This window comes from Schistocerca serialis, chromosome 4 (genome assembly GCF_023864345.2).
Source record: "Schistocerca serialis cubense isolate TAMUIC-IGC-003099 chromosome 4, iqSchSeri2.2, whole genome shotgun sequence".
NCBI lineage: Eukaryota > Metazoa > Arthropoda > Insecta > Orthoptera > Acrididae > Schistocerca > Schistocerca serialis.
In genome coordinates this window covers 286,528,721-286,550,618 of record NC_064641.1, presented here as the reverse complement: position 1 = coordinate 286,550,618, position 21,898 = coordinate 286,528,721, and the positions used below count along the sequence as shown (strand labels likewise).

General features: G+C 39.2%; 1 protein-coding gene across 1 annotated transcript in view; it reads right to left on the bottom strand.

The window, feature by feature from the left end:
• Nucleotides 1–21,898, bottom strand: part of LOC126473885 (uncharacterized protein C2orf42) — a gene marked incomplete in the record, with an annotated part of 222,134 nt that overhangs the window by 26,232 nt on the left and 174,004 nt on the right. The window contains 1 exon segment of the mRNA XM_050101223.1: nucleotides 13,036–13,209. Within this exon segment, the coding sequence (XP_049957180.1) occupies nucleotides 13,036–13,209 (174 nt within the window).

Below are 21,898 nucleotides of genomic sequence, written 5' to 3'. Positions count from 1 at the left end.
AATGCGACAAACAATGCATGACGCAGTACAGTAATGCATTTTCAGCTTAGAGTGACGTAAACACCTATAACAAAGAAAACGGCACTTACCAGATCAAAGCAAAATAAGCAATTGATTCAAACCAGACGAATCACGTGAAAAAGGAAGGGTACCCGTATAAATACGGACGGAGCGCCTGACGAATAGCAATGGCTACCTGGTAAAGCTTAACTGCTAAGCTTACGACTCGAACCAAACTACTGTAGCTGTATCGTCATTCATTAAACCTAAATTGTGTCTCATATTACAATGGACCAACTTTGTTTCGATTTGAAGGTGCGGCCTAAAACTTTTCTCTCCCCTTGAATTTAAAGTCTCAAATTTCAGGTGCGGCTTAAATTCGGGAATTTTTTTTTCCCTTGATTTCGAGTCTCATTTTTTTTCAGGTGCGGCTTAGATTCGAGTGCGGCTTACATTCGAGTAAATCTGGGTATGTGTGAGTCGGACACACACCAAGATTTCTGTACAAACTTAATTACATATACAGATAACTCATCTGTCCTAGAAATTAAGAACTGTAGAATTTTTGGCTATTATCGATATCAGACTGGAAATTCCAAGAAATTCGAGAATGTTTAAGTTTTAAGTTAAAATGTTTTGTGTAATTTCACATTTGCTGTTGTAATTTTTTAATTAATTTCTTAATTTTGGAGTTATATTAACATGATGTGTTAACTGGGAATCTCAGATGCCTTGACTCTGTCTGCTCTCATCCCTGTTGCAATTACAGGTAAGATTTGATGAAAGTCTCCCAAGAAGAAAATGGGTACATCCAGCCATAGGGCTACAGATGTTACGTGTAAGTCAGATTTTTCTGTGGAAAGCTTCAACAGATATTTTATGGGACATTGGAACCTCATCTCAGACAATGGAAGTGCTGTATGTGTCCTAGGCATAGCTGTCGGCATAATAGTTTGGTGGCCTTACGCCAAACACTGCTAGGTGGCAAAGACATTATCTTCACAGCGACAGGGGAGTTCATTCCATCATAGTTCAGCTAATTAAAACTCAATATTTATGAATTATTCATTCGCTCTGCTTATCACTTCACTAACGGTCAGAATGTGGTCAATAGTGCTAAAATTGCTTCGGAATCCTGCTTGTTCTATAGGTTGGGCTGAGTCTAGGGTGGAACTAATTCGGTTTAACAAGATCTTTGTGAAAATTTTGTACAAAATTGAGAGCAAGCTGATAGGACGGTAGTTTTTAATATTGTGAATACTTCCTTTCTTGTGTAAGGCATTTGACTCCGTTAGCCATGTAGCTGTCCTCCAAGCTTTGAGTGAGCAAGGAGTGGGAGCAGCATACATTGAAGTGCTCAGGAAAATCTACGAGAATTCTTCAGCTTATGTTAACATCGGCGAATCAACTCAAGAATTCCGCATCATGAGGGGTGTCAAGCAAGGCGATCCCATCTCCCCAAAACTGTTCTCTGCTGTATTGGAAATGGCTATGTCAAAGTTGAGGTGGGAAGGTAAGGGAATTAGAATTAATGGAAGAAGGCTTACCAACTTGAGATTTGCTGATGATATTGCCTTACTGGCCAAAGACTTCGCAGAGCTCCAAGACTTAGTTACAGATCTTGCATCGGAATGTCAGCTGGTTGGCTTGAACATGAACCTTTCCAAAACAAAAGTAATGTCCAACAAATGGGTCCCAGCTGGAGATGTGAAGGTAAAGGACAGTCTGCTAGAAGAGGTCAGTGAATATGTCTACCTTGACCAGATTATAAATATGAAGGGAGACATAAGGCCAGAAATCTATTGACGCATCAAGCTTGGCTGGCAAGCATTTGGGAAGAATTCAAAAGTGTTCAGATCAAAAATGCCAGTAAATTTGAAGAAAGCAGTATTTGATCAATGCATTCTTCCTGTGATGACGTGTGGCTGCGAGACATGGACACTGAACTCATTTACAAAAGGGAAACTTAGGACAGCACAGAGAGCCATGGAGAGATCAATGCTGGGCTATACAAGAAAGGACAGGAAAAGGGCAGATGACATCCGGTCTGTGAAGAAGGTTAATGACATCTTAGAGACAGTAGGTTCCTTGAAATGGCAGTGGTCTGGCCACGTCGCAAAAAGAAAAGACAACAGATGGACGAAGCTAGTACTGGAGTGGAGTCCGAGAGAGCACCGGAGGCCTAGAGGAAGACCACCAGACAGATGGGACAAAGACATCAAGAAGATCGCTGGTAACATCTGGCAGAGAACTGCCCAAGACCGTCCCACTTGGAGAAGACTGCTGAAAGCCTACCTGAATCCACGACCCGAAGAGGCCACATCATTTAATGATTGAATTGGCTGATGATGATGATGATGATGATGATGATTTATGAATTATAAACAAAACCTACTCTGTGAATCACTATCCATTACTGAAAAGCAGATCACAATCCATACAATAGGCCCTGAGACTTTTTTTTTTTTACAGATTTGAATGCAATGTAAGTTTGTAATGGCAAAAATATATTTTTATATGTGATATAATTACAATTTCACAATTTTCGGATTTTTTCATTTACTTGTACTGTGAAACCATGCTTCTCGGAAAATTTGGTGATTCTAAGTCAACTGGAAGTACCCTATAGGTTTTGAGGGGTGAGTTTGTGAGTATTAAAATACGTGACCATAAATGGCTGCTTCTTTTAATTGCGCAGACTTAGAAGCATAAATGTTTTACACTGCCAAGGGACCACAGACCTTTTATGTAAGATCAATTTCAACTTGATAGCTCTACATTTTTCAGATAGAAATAGGGCTTAACAGTTGGACAGACAGACAGATGGACAGACGAACGGACAGACAGACAACAAAGTGGTCCTGTAATGGCTCCATTTCTAATGATTAGTGTGGAACCCTAAAAAGATAGCAAAAAGAAATGGAGCAATTATAGAGGAGTCATCTTATTATGTTACGGCCTGAAAATATTTGAGAAACTACCGAAGATAATAGACCCATTGCTACAGGAAGAGCAGAATGGATTCAGAGAACACCGTGCAACTACAGATCTCATGCACAGAATGCTGTTGGAAAAACACTGGGAAAAAGGCAGAGATCTAACACTTGTGTATTCAGATCTTGAAAAGACATCTAATACTGTTCCATGGAAGACCATATGGGAAAGCCTAAGAAAGAAAAATGAACCCACAAACCTAATTCAGAAAGCTAAAATGGGTTGGGTTGGGTTGTTTTGGGGAAGGAGAGCAGACAGCGAGGTCATCGGTCTCATCGGATTAGGGAAGGATGGGGAAGAAAGTCGGCCGTGCCCTTTCAAAGGAACCATCCCGGCATTTTCCTGGAGCGATTTAGGGAAATCACGGAAAATCTAAATCAGGATGGCCGGACGCGGGGTTGAACCGTCGTCCTCCCAAATGCGAGTCCAGTGTCCTACCAGTGCGCCACCTCGCTCGGTAAAGCTAAAATGATTTACGATGGCTGCACAGTTGTGTACAGATAGAAAATGATCATTTTGATTAGTTCCAAACAATTAGAAGAATTCAACAAAGCAGAGCTCCTTCTCCTTTACTTTCTATCACTGCCATATATGAAGTTATGAAAGGAACTAAGTAGAGCGACAGAAAGAATACCAATGTATTTGCATTTGGAGATGATGCTGTAATTTGGGATAATACATAGGAGACATCCAGGAGAGTCTGGCCACAGGAAAGACCATCTAAAAGCACATGGATTAATGATAAATAAATCAAAGATGGTTGCAGTGTCAGTGAACAGGCAGAACAAGAAAGGAAAATAAGGGTGTAAATACACGGCTGGAAACATTAGGCCAGTACAAATATCTTGGGTGCATCATTGCAAATGATAACAGAATACAGCATGAGATCAATAACCAAATTAAAAGATCAGTTCAGTTCTACCATCAAGTTGGGAATTCACTACGGAATGAACATGCTGCCTTATGATCAAAACAGACTCTCCTTCAGTCGTACCTTATCTTCATGACAACATCTGGACTGGAAACCTGCACAACATCCAAACAGGATGACAGCAAACTGCCAACTACAGAAATGTAGGTTAGAGTGGGGAGACAAAACTAAGGGAAGAAGGTGGAGTACACATTTCCTTCAAAGAAAAAGTGACAAGGGCCCGTTTGAGATGGCTGTGTACAGAAGTGATTGGTAGAAAGCCAGTAAGAAGACAAAGTAACAGACAGCTGGACCAAATAAAGGAGGATATAGGAATGAGGGGGGTCAGCTGCGATACAGTACTGAAAGAGAAATGGTACTGATATTTTAGTGAGATGACTTGCTACAGCTGACTGAAACTTCAAGAACTGCACTCCAGTCATCAGCCGTCTGAATTATTCTTTATCCTTTACTGAGCTCATTCGTAATGATCATCATCATAGGAAGATAAGGAAATTCATCAGATGGATAGGCAAATCATCTTTCCTTCAGATGAATGGAAAGTCCTCAGAGTTACTGTATGTTTACATAAACATACATAATACGCCATGACTCTAAATAGTGTAAAATTAGCTTTACAATAACTCACAACCTTCCTACCTGTGCAATTCAGAAAATCTGGTGTTGGTAGTAAGGGTCCTGATGGCACAGCTTCCCAACCCTGCACCTATCAGCCCTGTCCTGTCTGCACCATGTCACTGCACGCTCTCAGATGCAGCACACCACCTTCCCCTACCCTCACCTTGCTGTCCCTCCCCCTCCCTGGCCCATACCTCCTCCTTACCCCCACCACCTACCCCAAATTGCTGTTCATATCAAATCCAGGGCTGGAGACAGTGGCCATGTATCTGTATTTTTTATTTCTGAAGGAGGTCTTTTAGCTGAAAGCTTAAGTATTTAGCAGTCTTTTCATTGTGCCTACTGGCAACTCCACACCTCCTCTATGTGGTGAGTAGCAAATTATCTATTTCATGATATTGTTATTAGTACAGCAGATGTTTTTATATCTTTGCCATTTCGGACTGACACACTGTCTTTTATTCCTTTTGTCTTATTAATACTGTTAATGGGAACTGTCTGTGTCCTACATTTGAAATGTCTCTTTTTCTTTAAGTAATAAAACTCATTTATCCCAAACAGTAATAATATGTTGACTAGAAAGTCTTCTGCTTAGGCTGTTAAAGGTGACAACCAGTTTCACATTCTAAAAATGCATCTGTACATTGGAGTAATAACACATGTACTCTTCATAATAACCAATTTTTAAAAATAAGTGATCATAATCACATAAGGCCACTAGGAGTTGTATACTTGCATCATATTATCATCAGAATACGACATAATGTAAAAGTTGAGGTATATCATAAACCAGCTCAAAAGTGTCCTTTTTTTTACATCAATGTTTTATCTGCTGGCTAGGCTTTATTGCTCTAAAGATTGTTCAGGTCTGAGTGGCTAATGACTTCACTGAAGTGGTTTTCATGAGGACTGGGAGAAAAAAATTTAATATAGTGGAAAGGAAAGTAGTATATTTCTTTGTCACACTAAAGGTGGTTCTTTGATTCTTTTCAGTGATTTACTTGTGGGTAGGAAAAACCAATAAGAGTCCCAATCTGGTTAGTCTTTCTTTTAATTTTCTATGTTTTATGGAATTGTTAATGATCATATGTAATTTTATTAGTGAGCTGTTTTCCTTAAGTCATATTGCATAGTGTTTTACTGTTGACTTTGTTGCACAACTGTGCTAGTAAAAACAAAATAATTATTTTAATTAATTTTGTTTATTGAAAAGCAATCATTTTAAGTAACTTTGTATTGGATGTGATGCCCTCCACTGAAATGATGAATAAATTATACTGAATGTTGTTCTATACGATGTTGAAAATGGAATGTCTAGTACTACTATACTATTTTTACAATTGACCTTGCACATCAGTGATGATTTTGCTTCTATTACATTATATTAACATTTTGATTAGAAGAGGTACCCTCTAGTGACGCGAGCTTACATCATGCCTCCATTAGTAGTTCCTTGACACTGTAACTGTAGTCAGTTACTGGTTTGGTCAACTTCTTATATACGACAGCACATGTTTTGCTTAACATTTGTAAAGACATTATTCAATGTCCTTGCCAATACATATAATGATCTTAGATGGTATTTACTTATGTTCTTTAAAGTTGTGTACAATTAATTTCATTTGAGGTCTATATAGCCTCCTTTTTTTGGTATAGCTGTATTATATAATTCATTACTTGCATTTCTCTTTATCAGTTGTTACCAGGTCATCTGATGATGGGCTGTTACATTACATTACATTTATAGTTTTCCATGGATCCCTTGGAGAGGAGTATCTGGGATGTGGAAAGAGTCAAAGGTTTTTTTCTTTTTTTCCTTCTTTCTCAGCTACATGGATATTGTATAATTCTAATGCAGACAGAGGTATGAGCTATAATCCTTGTGAAGATATTCATTGATGGAGTAGAAGGAGTTGGCCAACAAGAAGTCCTTTAATTCACTCTGAAACCGATCTTTAGCACTTACAAAACATTTGATATGCTCTGGTAAGTTACTGAATATATGAGTACTCATGTATTTGACTCCTTTTTGTACTAATGTTAAGCTTTTATAGTCCTTATACAGACTGTTTTTGGTTATGGTATTATAATCATGTTTTACACTATTTTGCGTAAAAAGAGACATATTGTAAATGACGAAGGACATCAATAAGTATATGTACTGAGAAGCAGTAGATAAAATACCAAGTTTCTTAAAGAGATCTCTGCATGATGATCTAGGACTGACACCAGATATAATTCTAATGACTCGTTTCTGAATTTTGAAAATTTTCTCTTTGTGAGAGCAGTTTCCCCAAAAGATGATTCCATAACACATCAGTGAAAGGAAGTGGGCCGAATAAACTAATTTCTTCATTTTTAAATCACCCATTTCTGCTATCATGCATACTGCAAATGTAGCTGAAACAAGGCATTTCATTAAGTCCAGAGTGTGAGTTTTCCAATTCAGGTTGGGGTCAATTTGTAGCCATAAAAATTTGACACTGTCTACAGCTTTAATTTCATTGCTTGAATACATTATATACTTGTAGGGTCAGGCATTCTTTTTGAGGTACTAAACTGTATGTAATAGGTCTTGGCAAAATTCAGTGACAATCCATTTGCTGTGAACCACCCACTGATACTTACAAATAGTTCATTAGCTGATTGCTCAGTGAGATCATGGGTACTGCTTTTTTACACCAATACTTGTATCATCAGCAAATAAGACAAAATTTGCATTTTGTGACACTGCATATGGAAGGTCATTAATATATAATATGAACAACAAGGGACTTAAAATAGAGCCCTGGGGCACCCCTTTTCTAATGATTTCATATTTTGAATGACTACTGTTACGTGGTAAGCCCAATACAGACACACACTGTTTTCTATTAACCATGACCCTCCTACTTCTGTTATCCTCCTACTTCTGTTATCCTATATCATTTTAACTTTTGTATAAGAATATCAAGCTTAACACAACCAAAAGCTTTAGCCAGATCACAGAATATTCCAAGTGGTAATAACTTTTGATTTATTGATTTTAATATATCACTGTAAAAGTGAATATAGCTTGATCAGTTGATGATCCTTTCCGAAATCCACACTGATTGCGAATGAGAATATTTTTCTGTACTAACGTTTATAAAGTCTATTGTACATAACCCTTTCAAACACTTTTGAAAATATTACCAATAATGAAATGGGATGGAAGTTTTCCACTAATGATTTGTCTCCTTTTTTGTGTAATGGTTTGACAATAGCATATTTAAGCCTATTTGGAAAAGTACCACTGTGGAGGGATTCATTGCATAAGTAACGCAGTATGTCACAAAGTTCTGAGGAGCAACATTTAATTATGGTAGTGCTGATTTCATCATAACCACTGGAACATTTGTTTTTAAGAGAGCTAATAATATTAGAAATCCCTTTCAATGGGGTAGGATATAGCTGAATGTCAAAACATGTCATGAGCAAGCACAATAAAGGGTTCAATACCACCTGCACCTATATTACTTATGCGACTTACCATCATTTTTAAATTCACTTTCATAAGCAAGGGGATGAATATACAGACATCCAAAGGCACTGAGTAAAGAGTATTATCTAAATGATTTCTGTGATGTAAATCGATTTTTGTGTTAAGTGTTTCAACAGGAATTTTTTCAATGTGCAATAAATTTCCAATACCGGTACTTCAAAAATATTAGGTGCACTGCCCTTGTTTTCTTAATGCATATTTGAAGATTAGTGGGAAGATCAATAACTGAACACCCAGTTTCCTGTAGAATTAAACACCCAGTTTCCAGTAGGTTGGTACTTAAGACTGATTTGTAGCCTCAGTTGTTAATGAGTTTCTTAAAGCATATCACAAAATTTCTACCAGTTTGACTGATCTTTGAACTACACCCATCACATGTAATGCAATACACTCCAGAGATGTATAACTTTCAAATTTCGACTTTTCCCTGTGTCTGAACCATTATTTTCTGACCCTTTGGCCATTATTTCTAGGATTAAAGCAGGCTGGAATTATGTTTTTAGAACTCATATGTTTGCCAGTCCTACTGAAAATGTTACCAAAATAAGGTATTTTATGATAAACCTTATCATTACAGAACTCACTGTGTATGGCAGCAAGGGTAATGGCGCCATTAAGCAATTCCCAGGCCACACAAGGATTATGGTTCCCATTCTTGGTCTTTAAAACACTTCCATTAATGTTAGTAACAAAGTCAGCCCCATATCTGCTGGAATGAGCTACCAACTAAATTACGCTGAACTCGCCTTCGTAGGCTGCCATCTTGCATTGTATTGGATGGTTTGAAGAGTTATGGATTACCAGGTCAGGAAGCTATAGGCTTTCTATAACGGCTGATACTGTTGTCCATAAATGTAGCAGACTGATCTAAGAGAAACGAGGTCCTGTTAACACTCTGTTCTTATGGCATATATGGTTTTTCACTTTTTTTCTATTTTCATGGTTACTGAGATATGCCTTTATTTTATAGTTTGCTTTTCAGGGCCAATCATTTTAACTTGGACCACTGCTTTGCAGCAAGTTACTTATTTCTAGTGTGTGTGAATTCCTAAGGGACCAAACTGCTGAGATTATGGGTCCCTGGACTTACACACTACTTAAACTAACTTAAATTAACCTATGCTAAGAACAACACACACACACACACACACACACACACACACACACACACACACACACACACACAGGCCCATGGGAGGACTCGAAACTCTGGTGGGAGGGACCGCCCAGTTTTAGGTGGACTTGTAGCAAACTATGGATCTTTTGTTACTGCACGGCCACTCCGTGCGGGTTACTTTTTTTGCTTTAAAATTGAACAGTGGGACCTGATTAGAACTGTGTTCCCTATACACTACAATAATTTAAAAGCTAATGTAAGTATGTTATTCCTAGCAGCCTTATGTGATTATGATCACTTATTTTTAAAAATTGGTTATTTCAAAGAGTAAATCAACATCTAATTCTATTCAGCAAAACATAAGTCATTATGAATATGAAGAGATTTTCGGACAGCATCAAAAAAAGAAGCAGTAGAAATAAAAGTTCTGAAAACACCATCAATAAGGATAGTGGTTTGCAGCTCAGCACAGCCTGGGATCCGGATATTGTGAAGTTGAAGCAGGCATGACAGGCGCAGCATGAAAACATTAGCAAGGAAGAGAGCACCAATGATGCCAGAGTCAGCAGCCAGATACATACTATAATTACCAAGTTTTAGGTGGACTTGTAGCAAACTATGAATCTTTTGTTACTGCTTATGACTCCTGACACAAAAACAGGCTTTTGATAATTTAACAGCACGATTATTCAAAATGAGCAATGACTGTCGCAGGCTGAAGAAACAGTGAGGCCCTGGCGACACGGCAGTCATTCACCAATTGACAATGGCCAAGGAGGGCTTCGTCAAAAGTTCATGGGAATTTAACCAGTTGACTGGGCTGGAACCCCGGAAGGTTTTATTAAGTAGATATGTTACTCCTATGATGTACGGATCACCTGGCAATGCATTCTAAGGATACAAAAACCACTTGTGACCTTCCAATAATGGGCTTTAACATCCTGAGCGGAAGACTTTTTATTCAACATGCAGAGTTTTGACTGTGGTTGCCCTCATTTCAAAGTTATGTTTAATAACCTGATAATAGCCTGTCCCACAGGTTATGTGCCCAGTAAAATGTGTTTACTAACTGGGGTAATATTTTATTTTCTCCACATTCATTAGCCTAATGTTTTAAGAGAGCTCAATTATTACAGCAAAAGTTTTCACTTGGAAGTGGAAAAGTAAAATATGGATCAAACAAAGTTTTTCAGTCTCCAGAAATTTGATGCAGCTAATTTCCAGTTATAGAAACATCGAATGGAAAGCACAGATACACAGAAATTGTAGACTAAGCTTAATACATAAGAAATGCTTTTTTATCTTGTCTGGTATGGAATTTGACCAGTGGCAAACTGGTATATTGTGTGCTATAGCAAGTGATATGTGGAATCATCTTAAGATAATTCATGAATGGTGATCTGCAATAAATAAAATGATACTAAAAAAATGCCACACAGTGAAACTAATGGGCAACATATTATGTGTGAATCAATTCATATTCTTTTAGCTTTGGCTGGATTGCATGGTATGAACATGAAGCAATTTTTTGTGGAAACTGCCTTTCTGAACAGTTATTTGCAAGAAGATTTTTCACATCCTGAAGGTTTTATTAATGATAATGCAACCTTAGTCTCCAAATTAAAGAAAAACCTTTATGGACTGGAGCAGTCTCTAACATGTATTGCTGGATCAATTACCCGGACACTTCCTAGGCAAAAATGTGTTGACAGATCTAAAATGGAAGCAGATTATGTTGCAGCATCTGACACAGTTGTTGAAATAATGAGGATTTCCACATTCTTGCAGGAGCTCTGTGTCTATGGAACAACCAATTTAATTCTTTGTGGACAACCAGACAGCACTGCGAATGTAAAAAGCTAATGATCGTCACCAAAAGACTAAACAAATATTCAGAAAGTTTTATTATATTAGTGAAAAGATAAATGAACGTTGTATCCTTGTACCCTAAATCAAATCTGGTCAGTTGGCAGACACATTTACCAAAATACTGACCAGAGAAAAGTTCCAAACTAATTGTAAATCATTATCAATTCTGTCTTTAAAATCAGCAAACAAGAATGGTATCTTGTGATATCTGTGTGCGAGTGGACAATATCTTACTAGAGCATCTAGCAGTAGCATTGACTTATCCACTCGCGCATACACACCCAAGAGAAAGAAAACTTTTTAGCTTTCAGAATAAATCCTTTGTCAAGCTGGAGTATAAATACACACTCAAAACACACACATAGACACACACTTGTGCCAGCTGGCTGTGCAAAAAGTAACTGACACTAATGCCAATACCAGCAAAATGCAACATCTGGCCTTGTGTGTTATGGTCTTGGCATAAGATAAGCTCACCAGAAATTGTAAACGTTTACAGTTAAATGGATAATTATCACAAATAAGTGGGCTTCTGGGTATAAAAATACGTTCACCTGCACCACTTCACATCAAAATTTCTGCTTCCTTTATTTGCAGAGAAGTAAATTAAAGGCTGATTTCTCAAGAATGAGATCAGAGTCATGTCACACTTCGTTTCCAGAGTGAGTTAAAGCCTTATGTCCTCAAGCCACAACAAGTCTCTCATCACTATCTTCATTGGATTCTTGAGATTATACAGTTATCAGGTTTTTAACTGTTCTGGTATATTCAATAAAGACTCGACCATTTTTAGGCACTTTATTCATCAATGAAACAAAATCAAAAAGTAAATGAGTAGGCACCCAAATTACAGAGCAAACTTAATAAATACATTTTTCCTAGCAAATAATATAAATAATACCTATTGAAAGATGCAAAGCAAGGTCATTAAGTTTTTAATACACAAAGCATAATCAGTTAATCTGTGTACAATAGCCAAGTAGATTAGCTCCTACTTTGTATTTGTAAAGGTAAGTTGCGGTGTTCAATTCTATCACTGACATTAATTCCCAGAAATACATCTTTCACTGAGTTAAAAAAAAAAAAAACTAACAGCACCATGTAACCGTTCTTTGATGTACTATGCCATGACAAACATCTGAACTACTAAGCTGAGCAGAGGAGTTTAGATACAACTTTGAATTATGATACCCTTTTTCTGAGATCCAATTTCAATAAAATAAAGCTTATATGCTGCACCAAGCTATGGAGTTACCTCTGAAAACACCATGAAAATTTGTCTAGTAGTTTTGAAGATTATCATGTACAAAAAATACTGATGGTTTCACAGTTTTATTATTAGAATAGATAAAACTTTTTTATCCCAAGCTGTAATAACTTTATTACAGTCTGTCCAACACAAATTAATTGAATATTCCTCATGCTGTGCTCTTTACATTCGCTTTGGATTTGTTTAGCCTTAATTTGATACAAGGATTACACTTTATTTAAATCTGCAGTGAAACTTTCTTTGCTTTTGTAGCAAAGTTTTAACATTACAGTTTAAACGATCTTTCTCATCAGATCCTTTTTATGCAGTGTCTTGCCTTTTCTGTCATATAGCCTAGACTCAGCGACATTAGTCTGCCACCTCTTAGGGTCCCTAAAAAGAGTTCATTATGGTAATAAATTTAAGGATGCAGCAATTCTGCACACATTTGTTCACCAAGGAGTGAGGAAAAGAAGTAGTAACTTTTTAGCACAAGGGAATCTGTGCTGGTCTAGAAAGGCAGATAAAAATAGTCTAGAAAGACAAAGATCACGATTAAAACCTAAAATTATTACTAATTTAAGTTATCAGTTCATGTTCTGAAATTTCACTTCTTTTGTTTCCTTCTTAGAAGTTAAGTACAAATTATGAGTCAATATTTTCTGACCAACTTTCATGCCACATACAAATACAGGAATGTTTCACAACTCACAGCATCACACTTTTTCACTTACCAGAGATGTTTCAAAAATTTGCTTCACTTGAATGATATTTGTAATGTTCCAGGTGTATTTAGTAAATGTCCCTATTGGCACTGAATGTCTTCTTATGAATGCTGTGGTAGAATTTGGTAGCCTCTTTTTTCTACTACCACATGAAATACGCTCACGAAGGCAATCAAAGAAATTCTAAAACAAATTGATAAACAACAGTAAGCAAGGACTGTTTAATTCCAGTAAAGGTCATATACAGAAATATTTGAGAAGAAATAAATGTAAAAATTTTCTTACTGGCAGTTGCTTGTTATTGAAAATTGCTAAGAGTCCAGCAGCACATCTGATACTTTGACATTCTATCAACTATGAGGTCATTAAAGATGGCACATAGGCTTCAAAAAGAAAAGAAAAAGGGGGGGGGGGGGGGGGAGGAAATCTTTTGTATCTTTTTCCAAGGAACCATACTGACATTTGCCTCTAGTAATTTAAGGAAGCCACTGGAAAATTAAATTTGGGTGGCCAGATGGCGATTTGAACCCTTATTACCATCTGTCCCGTTGAACATGAGTTCAATGCGTTAACCACTGCGACACCTTCCTCAGTAGTATTATTTTTAGGGTAGAGGGAAAAAAAGGGTGACAGTGAATGAAATGACTGGCGAAGGTAGTGACTTGGAACTGGATTCAGAACTTAAAAATAAATAAACAGAAGTAAGATGTAATACACCAAAAGGAGAACCAGCTACCAGTGTTCAGTTAAGAGTAGATCAGTCATTTCTAAATGAAATTGGAGGTACAGTATCTAATTTCAAATGAGGCACAGAGACATCTTCTTGCCATTTGGCAAACTGAAACATCAACTGGCAGAACAAATGGAAACAGAATAAATGAGAAATGAAAGCAAAAACATTCAGCTATTTAACTGCACATGTTACACAGGACAAGGGATCTGATGATGGTTTCAAAGAAAAGTTAAACCAGTTTTAATAAGTAAAAAGAAATTCTGCGATCCATACTACGAAAAACTGTCATGAAACAGATTGCAATGTAACAAAGTATGTCATTCTATAAACAATATAAAAAAACTTAGGACTGATGATGATGGAGGAGGAGGAGGAGGAGGAAGAGGAGGAGGAGAGGAAGGAGAAAGAAGGAAACACGAATATGGATTGATTAAGTTTGAACAACAGAATATAATTAAATAACAAAAAGACATAATACACTTAAATCAGCTAAATTAAGAAAAGGGGAAGTTAGAGATGCACTCAGAGACTGAGTAATTAAAGAAGTGAGACAACAGAATACAATATAGAATATATATGGGGAGGGGAGGCGAATGGAAATTTGTAAAATTTTAAATAAGCATGAAACCAGGTCTCTTAATTAGTAACAAATATTTCCCCCTTCAGAGCAAGAGAACAAAAAGTAAAACTGATGTACACTGTTAAAGGGTTGAAGGAGAAGGAGATTCTTCACTTAATGACACAGATGGACAAATGAAATTAAAATACAGTAGGCTCCAACATAAATACTAACTCACTCTGGTGCAAGATAAGCTTGCTTACCATTGGTTTGTATGAACAACTACAGAAAGATCTCAGATGAAGAAAGAGTCGATAATGTGTGTTTAAATGGGAGGGACTAACACCTCTAGTTCCAATACACTGTTTTTATTTGTTTATGCCTCTGTATTGACTAATCAAGCACTTTTCCCTTTTCCTTTTTCTCTCATTGGCATTGGCACCATTAGAGATGAGGCAGTAGCTTGGGATGAACACGAACCAGGAAGAAATTTAACTATGGTTTTTTTTTTAATGCTCTATCCTAATATTGATCTTAGTTATTGCGGGAAAGTACAGTAAACTTAAATCAGGAGGTCCTGACTGGTATTTGAACCCTGCTGTTCTGTATTGACTACCGTATTTACTCGTATCTAAGCCGCACTTTTTTTCCGGTTTTCGTAATCCAAAAAGCCGCCTGCGGCTTAGAATCGAGTGCAAAGCAAGTGGAAGTTCTGAAAAATGTTGGTAGGTGCCACCACAACTAACTTCTGCTGTCAAATATGTGTAGCGCTACACAGGCATGCTTCGTAGGCACAAAGATAAATACTGGCGCCAAAACCTCCGCGTCAGTAAATAAATTAAAAAAAAAAGGTGGAAGACGAGCTTTTTTTCCTCCGCCCCGAGTTTCGACAACTGCATTTTCATACATTATCCAACGAAGTAAATACAAATTCCGTATTGTTCATCTTCGAATGTAGCAGAATTTCAATGTACTACGAAAATCCGACATGCAAGACTGTTTGGGATGTTTGTCAATATGGCCAACTCTACTTTCTGAATTTTTTCCTCACCATAAGAATAATACGAATATAAACATTTTGCCATGTATTCTTTCGTGTTTGCTGCTATCTCATTTAAATCCTGCCTGCCTAATAAACTACGAAACTAGAGTGAGACAACAGCAAACGCGGAAGAATATATACGTATCGTGTCATGTTTATATTCCTATTATTCTTATGCCTAATAGTGATACAGTCAAAAATGAAGCACGGCAACTGACTAGATTTTTAAATCTAAAATGACCAATTTCTGTGCAGAATTTGATGTGCTAAAGAACCGGCCGCAAAGATTTTCAAACGGAGAAACATTTTCGCGTAACTCTCGTTCAGAACATCTTCTATCATACGCAGTCTATTATTTGGTTCTTGTTGATCATTATCAAAGAAAGCAGCAGTGTAAGTAACAACAAGTAGCAGTCACTTGCCATTGTTTCGCTAATGAGACAATTCCTCTCTTTTTTTAATCGTAAGCGGCGGTAGCGCGCACAAAAGCAAGCCATGCCGCGGGCGGCGACAGGCCGTAAACACGCACTATCAGAATGCGACAAACAATGCGTGACACAGTACAGTAATGCATTTTCAGCTTAGAGTGACGCAAACACCTATAACAAAGAAAACAGCACTTATCAGATCAAAGCAAAATAAGCAATCGATTCAAACCAGACGAAGCACGCGAAAAAGGAAGGGTACTCGTATAAATACGGACGGAGCGCCTGACGCATAGCAATGGCTACCTGGTAAAGCTTAACTGCTAAGCTTACGACTCGAACCTAACTACTGCAGCTGTATCGTCATTCATTCGACCTAAATTGTGTCTCATTATTACAATGGACCAACTTTGTTTCGATTTGGAGGTGCGGCCTAAAACTTTACTCTCTCCTTGAATTTCGAGTCTCAAATTTCCGGTGCGGCTTAGATTCGGGAATTCTTTTTTTTCCTTATTTCGAGTCTCATTTTTCAGGTGCGGCTTAGATTCGAGTAAATACGGTAATCAAGCACTTTTCACTTTTCCTTTTTCTCTTATTGGCATCGGCTTCATTAGAGATGGAGCCCAATACTGATCTTGGTTATTGCGGAAAAGTACAGTAAACTTAAGTCAGTATGTCCTGACTGGTATTTGAACCCTGCTGCTCAAGAATTCAAGTCCCATACTTTGTCATTGTGTCTCCTCACTCAATTATATTGCAAGAGGTGGTTCGAAAACAATAGTAAGATGTGAATATAAAAGTGACAGTATCAGCTGATAGGACTTGAGGAAATATTAAAGACAAATAATTTAGTCCAAGATCTTCCAATGCTTTCCTATGAGGTACAAGTGCCTCCAGGTGCCCATCAGCTTGCCCATAAGCATGTACAGGTGTGTGTACGCTATCCACCACGCAGCCATATTGCTGACATTCTGTGCATGGGTGAGCCACTTGGCCACCCCTCCCCATGCGCACTAGGCCAGTGCAGTCAATCACATACGCTACAGCCCGATTGCACAACTAGCTGCACATCAGGTGTTTGCCCTTCACGGCCCACATGAGCTCATGGGAACCTCGCTGTCTGCGGGCACCTGGCTGCCTGCCGGTGGCACTCAAATTGGAACAGCTTGATTTACACAATACCGATAACTGTCAAAATGAGATAAGCAAAGAAAGGAGCATCCAGGATAGACCATACTGAAATTAAGTGCAGCAGTAGCAATTATAATGTCTCAATCCTAAAAAAAGCAATCAGAAACTACATTATTTGTACTCTAGCAGCATATTGTAAAATGTCACTACTTTTTTTTTTTTTGTATTCATTTTATCAGGTCATAGCAAACAGAATCATGAATTGTTGCTCGTAAGATTCATGAATCTCCCAAGTAATGTTTGAGGGTTAGTTTTGAACAGAGACATCGCTTGCCAAGGACTCATTCTAGTAAAATAATACAAGGAATTTATGATGTTGAGGGGTCACATATTGGAGAAATTATTTACCAAGTCTCTATATTCCACAGTAAACTAATGTGTGTCAAAGCACTTGCCCTTGCTTGGGCCCAGCACGAATTTTGGCAACAGCTTTACTTCCTTTCACAGAAGGCAGCACATCCTTGAGACATGTTGTTAAGACTTGAGTCATTTCTAGTTGAGCTTCAGAGGCAGTAATTTGTTTGTGGCAGTTTTGACAATATATCTGGGTAATTATAGCAATTGCACAGCAAAAAGTGGGCTACTTATCATGTGAGATATAACTCCAGACGCTTAAAAGTTTAAAGAAATTCCTGTATTATACTACCCAGGAATTCTGAGGTAAGAACTGAGCGGTTGTGTTCTCTCGAATTTGAGGCACTTTGACCCTGTAATTTGTCAAGGAATTCTGAAAGCTGCATTGTGAGAGATCCTTTTAACCTGTAACAAACTTTTACAGTTAACAGACAATCGCAGTGTGGGACATTTACTGAAATTCTGTGATCGCATTTATGGCCAGGATTTGCAATAGTCAAGACGTGGCAGAATATGCAAAAGTGTTCGAGTTAAGTCAACATAAATGTATATATTTCTGGATATAGTTCTCTTCCTGAAAACTTTTATTTCCGGTGATGTATACAAAATGGGTGGCTTTAACTTGTGTAAGTGAGCTTTACACTGAGTTTGGAATGATGTCTCTCAGTATCACTTTCAGACAAAAATCTGCTCACTGGGTGGAAAATGTGAAACTGGGTGGAAAATGTGAAACAGACAGCCACAGAAAAAAATATCCAACTTCCCAGCTGCAGTAACACTGCACATTAAATAATTAAGCAGTTAAAAAATAAGCACCTGAAGAATGCTACGATTAATATGTTTCTTGATCCTCATAACCTATCATATCATATAAAAGTAATACTTATATATCTAAAAACAAAGATGATATCAATATAATGGAAGGAAATATTCCACGTGGGAAAAATTATATATAAAAACAAAGATGAGGTGACTTACCGAACAAAAGCGCTGGCAGGTCGATAGATACACAAACAAACACAAACATACACACAAAATTCAAGCTTTCGCAACAAACTGTTGCCTCATCAGGAAAGAGGGAAGGAGAGGGGAAGACGAAAGGAAGTGGGTTTTAAGGGAGAGGGTAAGGAGTCATTCCAATCCCGGGAGCGGAAAGACTTACCTTAGGAGGAAAAAAGGACAGGTATACACTCACACACACACCCATATCCAACCGCACATACACAGACACAAGCAGACATTTGTAAAGGCAAAGAGTTTCGGCAGAGATGTCAGTCGAGGCAGAAGTACAGAGGCAAAGATGTTGTTGAAAGACAGGTGAGGTATGAGCCGCGGCAACTTGAAATTAGCGGAGGTTGAGGCCTGGCGGATAACGAGAAGCGAGGATATACTGAAGGGCAAGTTCCCATCTCCGGAGTTCTGACAGGTTGATGTTAGTGGGAAGTGTCCAGATAACCCGGACGGTGTAACACTGTGCCAAGATGTTCTGGCCATGCACCAAGGCATGTTTAGCCACAGGGTGATCCTCATTACCAACAAACACTGTCTGCCTGTGTCCATTCATGCGAGTGGACTGTTTGTTGCTGGTCATTCCCACATAGAAAGCTTCACGGTGTAGGCAGGTCAGTTGGTAAATCACGTGGGTGCTTTCACACATGACTCTGCCTTTGATTGTGTACACCTTTCGGGTTACAGGACTGGAATAGGTGGTGGTGGGAGGGTGCATGGGACAGGCTTTACACCGGGGGCAGTTACAAGGGTAGGAGCCAGAGGGTAGGGAAGGTGGTTTGGGGATTTCATAGGGATGAACTAAGAGGTTACGAAGGTTAGGTGGATGGCGGAAAGACACTCTTGGTGGAGTGGGGAGAATTTCATTAAGGATGGATCTCATTTCAGGGCAGGATTTGAGGAAGTTGTATCCCTGCTGGAGAGCCACATTCAGAGTCTGATCCAGTCCCAGAAAGTATCCTGTCACAAGTGGGGCAAGTTTGTGGTTCTTCTGCGGGAGGTTCTAGACTTGAGGGGATGAGGAAGTGAATCTGGTTATTTGCTTCTGTACCAGGTCGGGAGGGTAGGATGCGAAAGCTGTTTTCAGATTGTTGGTGTAATGTTTCAGGGATTCCAGACTGGAGCAGATTCGTTTGCCACGAAGACCTAGGCTGTAGGGAAGGGACCGTTTGATGTGGAATGGGTGGCAGCTGTCATAATGGAGGTACTGTTGCTTGTTGGTGGGTTTGATGTGGACGGACGTGTGAAGCTGGCCATTGGACAGATGGAGGTCAACGTCAAGGAAAGTGGCATGGGATTTGGAGTAGGAGCAGGTGAATCTGCTGCAACCAAAGGAGTCGAGGTTGGAGAGGAAGTTCTGCAGTTCTTCTTCACTGTGAGTCCAGATCATGAAGATGTCATCAATGAATCTATACCAAACTTTGGGTTGGCAGCCCTGGGTAACCAAGAAAGCTTCCTCTAAGTGACCCATGAATAGGTTGGCGTACGAGGGGGCCATCCTGGTACCCATGGCTGTTCCCTTTAATTTTTGGTATGTCTGGCCTTCAAAAGTGAAGAAGTTGTGGGCCAGGATGAAGCTGGCTAAGGTAATGAGGAAAGAGGTTTTAGGTAGGGTGGCAGGTGATCGGCGTAAAAGGAAGTGCTCCATCGCAGCGAGGCCCTGGATGTGCTGAATATTTGTGTATAAGGAAGTGGCATCAATGGTTATAAGGATGGTTTCCAGGGGTAACAGATTGGGTAAGGATTCCAGGCGTTCGAGAAAGTGGTTGGTGTCTTTGATGAAGGATGGGAGACTGCATGTAATGAGTTGAAGGTGTTGATCTACGTAGGCAGAGGTACGTTCTGTGGGGGCTTGGTAACTAGCTACAATGGGGCGGCCGGGATGATTGGGTTTGTGAATTTTAGGAAGAAGGTAGAAGGTAGGGGTGCGGGGTGTCGGTGGGGTCAGGAGGTTGATGGAGTCAGGTGAAAGGTTTTGTAGGAGGCCTAAGGTTCTGAGGATTCCTTGAAGCTCCGCCTGGACGTCAGGAATGGGATTACCTTGGCAAACTTTGTATGTGGTGTTGTCTGAAAGCTGACGCAGACCCTCAGCCACATACTCCCGATGATCAAGTACCACAGTCGTGGAACCCTTGTCCGCCGGAAGAATGACGATGGATCGGTCAGCCTTCAGATCACGGATAGCCTGGGCTTCAGCAGTGGTGATGTTGGGAGTAGGATTAAGGTTTTATTAAGAAGGACTGAGAGGCAAGGCTGGAAGTCAGAAATTCCTGGAAGGTTTGGAGAGGGTGATTTTGAGGAAGAGGAGGTGGGGCCCGCTGTGACGGAGGACGGAACTGGTCCAGGCAGGGTTCAATTTGGATAGTGTCTTAGGGATTTGGATCATTAGAAGTAGGGTTAGGATCATTTTTCTTCGTGGCAATGTGATATTTCCAGCAGAGAGTACGATTGTAGGACAGTAAATCTTTGACAAGGGCTGTTTGGTTGAATCTGGGAGTGGGGCTGAAGGTGAGGCCTTTGGATAGGACAGAGGTTTCGGATTGGGAGAGAGGTTTGGAGGAAAGGTTAACTACTGAATTAGGGTGTTGTGGTTCCAGATTGCGTTGATGGAAATTTTGAGATTTTGGAGGGAGTGGAGCTGGAAGTGGGAGATTGAGTAGATGGGAGAGACTGGGTTTGTGTGCAATGAGAGGAGGTTGAGGTTTGTTGGAAAGGTTGTGAAGGGTGAGTGAGTTGCCTTCCCGGAGGTGGGAAACCAGGAGATTGGATAGTTTTTTGAGGTGGAGGGTGTCATGCTGTTCTAATTTGCGGTTGGCCTGTAGGAGGATGCTCTGAACAGCCGGTGTGGATGTGGGAGAGGAAAGACTGAGGACTTTTATTAAGGATAAGAGTTGACGGGTGTGTTCATTGGCTGAGTTGATGTGTAGGTGAAGGATTAGGTGGGTGAGGGCAATGGATTGTTCAGTTTGGAATTGGTATAGGGACTGATGGAAAGATGGGTTGCAGCCAGAGATGGGAACTTTAAGTGTGAGGCCTTTGGGGGTAATGCCAAATGTCAGACAAACCTGAGAAAATAAAATATGGGAGCGTAACCTGGCTAGGGCGAAGGCATGTTTGCGGAGGGAATGTAAATAAAACTTAATGGGGTCATTGTGGGGGTGTTGTGAGGGTGACATGGTATTAGAAGGTGGAAAGTGTAACATGAGGCTGAAATGAAAATGAAAATAAAAATATATGGGGAGAGATAAAGGTGAACTAGAAAGCAACTGGAGAACTGGTGTGAAAAAAGGCGAAAAAGTGTTGGTTAAAGTTGGGCTATGTTGATCCTGTGGTGAACTTGGGTTGGTAGACAATGATGTGCACAAAGGTTAGGTGGTTGTGTTGCCGCCAAAACACGTTAAAGGGTGGAGAAATTCAGGAAAATTTTAAAAAAACTGCATGTAAATGTATTAAAAGGAGTGGTTTTGTGGTGGCAGATTATGAAAATGAGGCTAACAATTGTCTGATGAAGAAATAATGATGTTAAAACCTGTGGAAAGCGGCTAAAAATGATCAGTGAT